Source organism: Cryptosporidium andersoni (genome assembly GCF_001865355.1).
Source record: "Cryptosporidium andersoni isolate 30847 chromosome Unknown contig_18, whole genome shotgun sequence".
NCBI classification, from domain to species: Eukaryota; Apicomplexa; class Conoidasida; order Eucoccidiorida; family Cryptosporidiidae; genus Cryptosporidium; species Cryptosporidium andersoni.
The window spans coordinates 47174-55941 of record NW_027122829.1 but is presented as its reverse complement, the minus strand read 5'-3'; the positions used below and the strand labels follow the sequence as shown (position 1 = coordinate 55941).

At 29.0% G+C, this 8768-nt stretch overlaps 4 protein-coding genes across 4 annotated transcripts in view; all 4 read left to right on the top strand.

Moving 5' to 3' along the window:
• Positions 1 to 1839, top strand: part of cand_019590 (papain family cysteine protease) — a gene marked incomplete at both ends in the record, with an annotated part of 2188 nt that extends 349 nt beyond the window's left edge. Inside the window, one exon of the mRNA XM_067212189.1 lies at positions 11 to 1839. Coding sequence (XP_067069095.1) covers positions 11 to 1839 — 1829 coding nt within the window. The remainder of the gene's footprint in view (positions 1 to 10) is intronic.
• A 441-nt stretch (positions 1840 to 2280) lies between these two features.
• On the top strand, positions 2281 to 2849 carry cand_019580 (ubiquitin-conjugating enzyme family protein; the record flags this gene model as incomplete). The annotated part of the gene is made up of 2 exons (XM_067212188.1): positions 2281 to 2430; positions 2520 to 2849. The coding sequence occupies 2 exons, from the start codon at positions 2281 to 2283 to the stop codon at positions 2847 to 2849; spliced, it is 480 nt and encodes a 159-aa protein (XP_067069094.1).
• Positions 2850 to 3030: 181 nt separating this feature from the next.
• cand_019570 (uncharacterized protein) lies at positions 3031 to 5442 on the top strand (the record flags this gene model as incomplete). Its single annotated transcript, XM_067212187.1, has 1 exon — positions 3031 to 5442. The coding sequence occupies one exon, from the start codon at positions 3031 to 3033 to the stop codon at positions 5440 to 5442; it is 2412 nt and encodes an 803-aa protein (XP_067069093.1).
• Positions 5443 to 5863: 421 nt separating this feature from the next.
• Positions 5864 to 8458, top strand: cand_019560 (uncharacterized protein; the record flags this gene model as incomplete). The annotated part of the gene is made up of 1 exon (XM_067212186.1): positions 5864 to 8458. One exon carries the CDS (start codon positions 5864 to 5866, stop codon positions 8456 to 8458), a length of 2595 nt encoding a protein of 864 aa, XP_067069092.1.
• Between the last annotated feature and the right edge of the window lie 310 nt (positions 8459 to 8768).

Sequence of the window (8768 nt, the reverse complement as noted above, 5' to 3'; positions counted from 1 at the left end):
AATACTACAGATATTAAGAATACTACTAGTACTAGAGATATTAAGAATATTATAAATATACATCCAGATATTAAGAATATTACAAATACTACAGATATTAAGAATATTACAAATACACATTCAGATAAAATGTCGAAGAACAAAATCTCAAATTTATATAAGTACATCTCTGAAATTTTAAATAATCGAAATATAACATATGGTTCACTAACAACAAACTGTTTAAAAGTTTTCCCGAGTTTGATCCCCATATTTAAAAAAGTAGCTTTTATGTATCATTTTGAAACATTATCTAATAATATTTATAAAGAAATTTTATCCAGAAATATTTTATCACCAAATACAAAGATAATTCCATCTGATTTGATAAGTTTAACTTTAATATTAAATGATGAAATTAATAGTACAGTTGATGTTTTTAATATTACTACTGGAATAAGTAATCTCAATATGTTTCCTTATTCTAGAACATATAACTTAACTAATGTATTAGCATCATTTTCTGAAGATAGTTCAAGCCTGATTCTGGAGATGGAAAGTCTAAAAGATTTAGTTCCTAAACTTTTGTTCGGTAATCATACTAGTGTTATTTTACGTCCTTTTGATTGTCTCTGTAATATAATTTCTGATACACAATCAGGGTTAAATTTACCTCAAGTTTCCTTAAATAAATGCCTTGAAGTAATTGAATCAATTAATAACTTGAGGGAATCTAATAATTCCACATCTTTTGATTTAACTCCTGCATCGTTAGGAACTTTTAAGTCAAAATTGTCAATCCCAGATGAATATATGAGTGAATCTAAATCATCAGAATGGAGAAATTCAAAGGTAATTGGTCAAACTTCTAATATTAATTCAGCTGACTTACCAATTCCTCTCGATGGAACTATTCAAAAAAAGAAGACTCTTTATACAACAGTTAGATTAGGTCGAGAATTATTAATGGAACAATTATCGGCTACTTTATTGCATAAGGAACAAACTTACTATGATAGTAGAGATATCGCTACAGGATACTCATGTGTTTATACTCCATATAATCAGGGAGAATGTGGCGGTTGTTATGCATTTGTTGCAGTATCTACAATGAATACTGCAACATGTGTTCAAACAGGATTACTTATTGCTTCTTTGTCACCACAACAAATTATAGATTGTAGTGATCAATATGGTAATGAAGGATGTAATGGTGGTTTTTATGCAAACTCATGGAGTTATGCTTTATCATCAAATTCTTCTCCAAATAGTATTTGTAGTTGGGATAATTATCCATATGATGATAATGTAGGAACTTGTATCGCAAGTCAATGTACTGGATGTGAAACAGTTGGATCATATGAGATATTTTCATCATATAGTATTAATGGCACTGATGGATGGGATTTTGTAACAAGCATGTTACCTAGATATGGAGTTATTGCTGTAAGTGTTAACTCGCAATTATCAGGATTTCATGAATATTCAGGTGGAATATATAAGGCTCCTAAGTGCTCATCTATAGAGGAATTAGATCATGCAGTTTTATTAATAGGATATGGCATTAATCAACAAGGAGAAAAATATTATGTTATGCAAAATAGTTGGGGAATTACTTGGGGAATTGAAGGTTTTATGAATGTATCTGCTGATAGTTGTGATATGTTCTGGCTCCCAGGAATTATAAACCAATTTCCATATGATTCAGTTAATACATGTCCAGGAAATCCTGCTCTGCTTATTGGACCTAATTATGCAGCACCTATTATAATTAATACTTCTAATGCTATTTCTCAAAAACCAAAAATATCCATTCTTACAATCATATTAGCATCTATATTTTATTGGATACTTCATTGAGCATTAAATGGTTCATAAGATTTCACAGTTTATCTTTCGAAATATATAATTCTCAAGTATTCAATATTAATTAATACTATTCTAAAATTTAGTATAACCTAACAAATTCGCTATCTAATTTATCCAGTTAATTAAGTCATATATAATTTTTTTTTGTAATTAATTACCTACCAAATACCCACTTAAAATATTACTATTATATCCTTATAAAGGGAAAAGAATAAGAATGGGAGATGTAACAAAACAACTAGTAACTCTCTTATTTATACATTAGCGCGTTATAATACGCGCCATATGTATATAATTTAAATAGTTTTTTTTAAAGTAGTTCTTGTTTATATCAGAATAAAATTGTAGGATTTAAAATTAGAAGAAATTTGCTTTCTAAGATTCACTCTGTAATTTGTTTAGCATAACTTTGGCATTATTATCCTCTTTTAAATGAGTTTTGCTAGAAAGAGGATTGCTCAAGAAAGGTCTGAGTGGCGAAAAGATCATCCAGTAGGATTTTCTGCTAAATATGCACCATCAGAAGATGGAGAAGGCCAAAATATGATGAGATGGATTTGTAAAATTCCAGGAAAGAAAGGGGTAGGTCTAATTATAGATTGTTAAGATATCATTAGCTATTTATATCACTATCACTATTTATTATTAACTTTATCTGATTATTTTCTTAGACTTTATGGGAAAGTGGTGAATATACATTAAATGTATCTTTTCCTGAAGATTATCCTGCAAAACCTCCAAAGTGTACTTTTCAACCACCACTATTTCATCCTAATATATATCCATCAGGTACAGTTTGCTTATCTATATTAAATGAAGATGAAGATTGGAAACCCTCTATAACAATGAAGCAAATACTACTTGGAATTCAGGATTTGCTTGATAATCCTAATATTAAATCTCCAGCTCAAGCGGAATCTTATCAACTTTATACAAACAATAGGAACGAATATAATAGAAGGATTAAACAACAAGCCATACAGAATAGACCCTCAGACTAATATTAATAAAAAAATTTGTGTTTTATTAACACATTGAAAGTTTGTTATGTTTATAATTATAGAATACTAGATCTCTGCTTTATAGATGTGCCACCCCCGGTATAACTTTTAGTAAAGTGAATTTTACCGCATGACTATTAGTCTTAGTACTATTCTCTGTAATTGATTAATGTAAAAATTAATGAAGACTAATGGTCTGCACATAGTGCAAAGCCATATAGGTTTTAATTGGGACTTAATTAAATCTGATGTTTTATCTGGTTTATGCTTTAACAACACTATTAATTTAGATCATTATTTTGTAGGCCAAAATAATATATCAGAACTATGGTTTCAAAAAACAATTGACAATTTATCCCGAGGTTTTGTACGAATGGTTTCTACAGAGATGCAGATCTATGCAACTAGTTGTTCTACTGGAAGGTATTCATTTTTCATTTCTGATTGTATGGGTGAGAATTTATACAAATTTGATCCCTACAAGAGATCTACAATACTAAGAGATTTTTTACTAAATACATTGGCAAATTCTCTAAAATATTCAAATATACACAAGTCAAATAAATCTCAATATAAATATAATTCCCCTCCTAATAATTTTTCAAATATTGTAAAGAATATATTACAAAATAATGGAGATATGGATTGTTCTATTATACTATGGTGTATATTACCACCAATATCATCTAGGATAATACAAAATACAGATAATAATACTTTTCGACAAATGTTAGAATGTATAATTAAGCTATGTCAATTTGAAATGGAAAAGTTATTAGTAAATTTTTGTAATATAGATATAAATATAATATTTCTATTACACTTCCGGGATACCTTAAAAAAGTTGGATCTAAAATTAGAATTCCCAATAGCTGTAATTTCTAATGAAAGTAGTCAAGTTAAGGTAACATGTTTAGATTCAGAAAAAATAATAGATTTTATGGATATCATAATATGTAAATGCTTTAACTTGGTACCTTTAGAAATTGGATATTTTCCATTATATAATATGAAAAATGATGATTCTATAACTGCCAACTTTTTTATTAATAAAAATGGGAGTTTTCAATATATACTAGATTGTATGTCTAATAATAAAACACTCTGTATTAGTAATAATGCTAAGAGTAATATTAAAGAATTACCTAATATTGAATCTGAAGAATTACAAAATTCAAAATTATATGAAAATAATAGTGAAAAAAGTAATTGCGAAATTGATATCTCTGATTCTGAAGAAGGAGAAGTAATGGATGAGTGTGAATTGAATTTAGTTATTTATCAGGAAGACTTTAATATAAATGGTTGGAATAGGATCATTCCTGTTATAAAATTGGATTTACTTGGTGAAATTAATAACCATTGGCAACCAATATCTACTGATTGGATACCTTTGGCTAATCCTATAGGAAAGAATTCATCTCTTCTATTAAGTGCAATACGAAATCACTTAAATTCTAATGGTTTAGTCTTAGGATATCGTGGAATTCCATTAGCTGTTTTGTTGCATTCTATCAATTCAGTAACATATAATAATTCTAAATCAAATATTATTCTAAATAAGTCTTTATCACCATTTACTTTGGCTATTTTGGATAGAAATCCCAGTATAATTACTTCATTATCTAGATTTTTAATATGTGAATATAAAATAAATCATGCCTGTAAAGTATATTCAGAAGAATTAAATAATCCAAATATTATTGGTGCTATTTCATGTTTTCTGGAATTATTTAAACAATTTAAAAGTTCTTTACCACTTGAAATTGTAAGAGAATCTGGGTATACTTTTCATCCACAAATTTCAATTCATAAAGATGAAATGGTTAATTTAGAATATAAACTAAGTTTAAGAGAATCTATGATTAGGATAAAACAAAATAATTCTTTGTGCTATCATCTTGACTCACTTTTAAATGTAATGCCCATATTATTAAGTGAAATACACTCGGATAATAAAATAGATATAGATAAAGAAATGGAATTCCAATTAAAGCAGGAAACTGAATTATTGAATAAAATAGACTTTGATAGGAAGGCAATAATTCATGTTATGTACCCAATTTTACGTAGAACATCTACTATGGAGTTTTTAAAGTCAAATCCATTAGAGGGATATTCATGGAAATCAAATATTATATCTCAAACTTTAGCATTAGAACAATGTGAGGACTTTTTATCAATGTTTCTTGGATATCAAGTCTTTAAAGGTAAGGTTATTGGTCCAGATAACATTGAAGAAAGTACTGTTGAGTGGTTTTTAAATAATTACCATTACTCAAAAAAATATATTCCTTCTTTTATTTGGGAGACTTTATTGAAATTATTATACTCTCTTCGACATGTTTCAAGACAGCACAGAAGATTACTTTATATTATTAATCATGGTAAAGATGTACAGATTTCCGATCATTTAAGCTTAAGCAGGAATGTAGGAGAACAAATACCGTGTGAATATTCTAAGATATTACAAACAATTAAACATAATTTAGCTTCAGAATCACTATATATATGTGACTTATCTTTATATCAACATGAAAAAGTTACATATTATACATCTAACATATCAAACAGATTATTTGATGGTGAGTAGCACTTTTTTAATTGTTTAGTCCTATCAGAGGATGACTCTAAGTTATTAGTATCAATTGTTAAATATAAACCTGAGAAGTAAAACAAAAGATTCAATGTATTCTAACTTTAGTAAGATGATTATCTATGATGTATTTATTGAATAAGATAGATTTAGTTGTCTCTACATTTATTAGGAAATATTTCCAAAATTTATCCAATATAATCAAAGTGTCTACAAAAATTTATTAACTAGGATTAGACTCGATTGTGTAGCGGGTGATTAACACTACATTAGGCGGTAGTATATGTTGCTCACAAATTAAAATTTTTCTAGTCATTCTAATAAAGCTAAATAGTCTTATGCATTCTATGAGTATATACAACTAATTTAAAATATTTATTAAAGATTTATAAATTTCTGAATATATTAAGATAACTCGATGCAGAGAGAATATGCTGGATATTATGCATCTGCATCTATAATTGAGGATCAAGATATAAATTCTAGATATCATTTTGGATTTCGTCTACTACATGGTAATTCGTTGCAATTTTCCAACTCTTTAAATTTAAATGATATTTATCCTATAAATATAAGCTTAGCTGGGAATTTAGGTGATAGGCAAGTTAGAGAATATGATGATTATATAGAGAATTGGGAAGGTGATGAAAATGGTTTAATTTGGGGGAGTAAAGAATCTAAAGATGGGAGCTGGAATGAACAGTGGATTGAACAAAGGAGAATACCGAAAAGTTCTCATTCAAATCAGATATCATCATCAGAATCTGATGATTCAGAGGATAAACAAAGTGATTCAAATGACAGAAATAATAATACAGCTTCATTAGGGCAGTTAAATGGTATAAATTATATAAATCATACTAGATGGACTGAAAAGTGGTTTAGAAAAGGTAGAAGAATGTATATTAGGAAACGTATAGAGAAATTATGTGAAAATAATGAAGAAATTAAAGATGTTTGGTATGAAGATATAGAGTGCACTATATGTAATCAAGGTAAAACAATATTAAAAAAAACAAATAGATATGGAAAGAATTCAATTACAGGAGATGAATGGAGAGAAACAGTTAAACATGAAGATGAAAAGATAATAAGCTATTTAGAAGAAAGAAATTTAACATCTGACATTCCAATACATCATTTTAAAATTACAAAGCTATATCGTGATGGTTCAAAAGAGATTCAAATACGATCAAATAAACGAGACATTGACTTACGAAATACTAATAAAGATTCTTTTAAATCACAACATAGTCTATCTACAACTTCCTCTATTGAATCACTAAATAATTATACATCTAAATCTGAAACATCAAATAGTTTTTGGGAGGAACATATAAAAGAGGATAGTAATGGGAAAATGGAAGGTAGAAAGAGTGGTACAGATTCCCAAGGAAATAATTGGTATGAAGTCTGGTTCGAAGAAGAAGATGGAACAAAAGAGAATGATCGTTGGTATTATAATGAGAAACATAGATGGGGAGAAAAATATGGATACTCAAAAATAAGTAATGAATGTTATTCTGTGAAATGGGATATTGATGAGACTGGATCTTCTGCAATTAAATGGATAGAGAAATCTTGGGATAAACCTGGTGAGAATGATAGTTGGGGTGAATGTATAAAAGAAGTTGTGGATTATACAGATAATTTGTGTAGTAACAAGCTTAAGTCAACTACAAAAAGCCATTGGTATAATAATGGAGATGAATCATATAAAGAACAATTCCATGAAAAAGCTGAATTTGATAATGAAATTTCTAAAATAGTACCTATTTCTATTAATAGAGATGGTACAAAATTTGGATTTCGTGTTAGTGATAATGAATCATGGGGAGAAGATTGGGAAGAAAATTTAACTATTGATGATGATGGGAATATGATAAGAAAATTTCATTCAACTGATAAATGGTGGGCAAATTCACAAGGTGAAAAGTGGGGTGAAAAACGAAGACTAGAGTTAAAGTCTGGAATTAACGATTGTAATAATGAAATCACGGTTTCTAGTTCTCTTGATTTATGTCAACATACTATTAAGAATGAAGATATTTATTCTAATTCTTATGTTGAGTATGGTGAAAATTGGCATAAAACGAACCAAGAGGATTTTGTAGATAAATGGGAAATTAGTGGAAATACTAGTAAAGGCCATAAAACTGGTTGTGATAAAAGAGGTGGTGAAAATAGAACTGTACTGTGGGAAGAAGAGTGGAATGAATCTACTAATGAGAGAACAGAAAATAAGAAATGGACTGTATATGACCAGAATGGTGAGATTGAGGTTTGGGGAGAGAATTTTACAAGTGAAGTTAATGGGAAGAAAGTTCGTAATAAGTGGATAAAGAAGTTTAATCATACTAATCGTGAAATAGTTGAACATGAAATGACTGAGAAATGGGAAGATGATGGGAAAGGGAATATAAAGACTTTAAGAGAAGGAAAGGGAGATAATAATCGATTTTCGGAACAATTTGGTGAATCTCTTGAAAATTGTGAGAAATGGGCTTTTAAAGAAGGGTATGATGAACAAGGAACTTGGGCTGAGAGATGGTCTGAACGTCCTGGTTATAAAGAAGCTTGGAAAAAAGGCGAAAATTGTTTTGGGGATAGGTGGGAAGAAGAGTGGAAGGAAGATTTTGATAATAAGTGGAAGTGGGCACAAAAATCTGGTAGAAATGGAGTTGGGGATGAATGGAAAGAAGAATGGAAAGAAGAAAGTAATCCTGATAATACTAGTAGGAAACATGCATCAAAATATGGGAAAAAACTTCATACTGGTGAAGAATGGAAAGAGGAATGGGGAGAGTTCTATGCTGGTATTGGACATGAGAATATGGGAGGTGGAGGAGCCCCTGCAGAATATGTTGAAAAGTGGACTAATAAATATGCTACTGATGGTAATGGAAATGTGTGGGGAAATTCTTGGGGTGATAGATGGCAGTGGAACTCTAAAATAGAATCTTGGGGGGATATATGGATTAATGATAAAGTACTAGAAAAGTGGGCCAACTAGGAATTGATCGTTGAGGATAAATTCCCAAGTAGTTCTATACTATCAGGTGATTTCTGTATTAACCTGTGAGAATGAAAATATATTAAGATTTACAAATAAGTAGTTGAAATTTACACATTAAGAGATACCCTAAATTTAAGTTTATGAGAAATAAAAACTCAGTTTAAGAGTTTAGGAGTGAATTTCATAGGATTGTTACTGAATCCTAATTAGGCGCCTGTGAATTGTTGAACGCGCTATTTTTAGAAATCTTTCTAAAGTGAATTTCTCTATATTTATAATTCTCATTATTTAGAAACAAACTATGAGT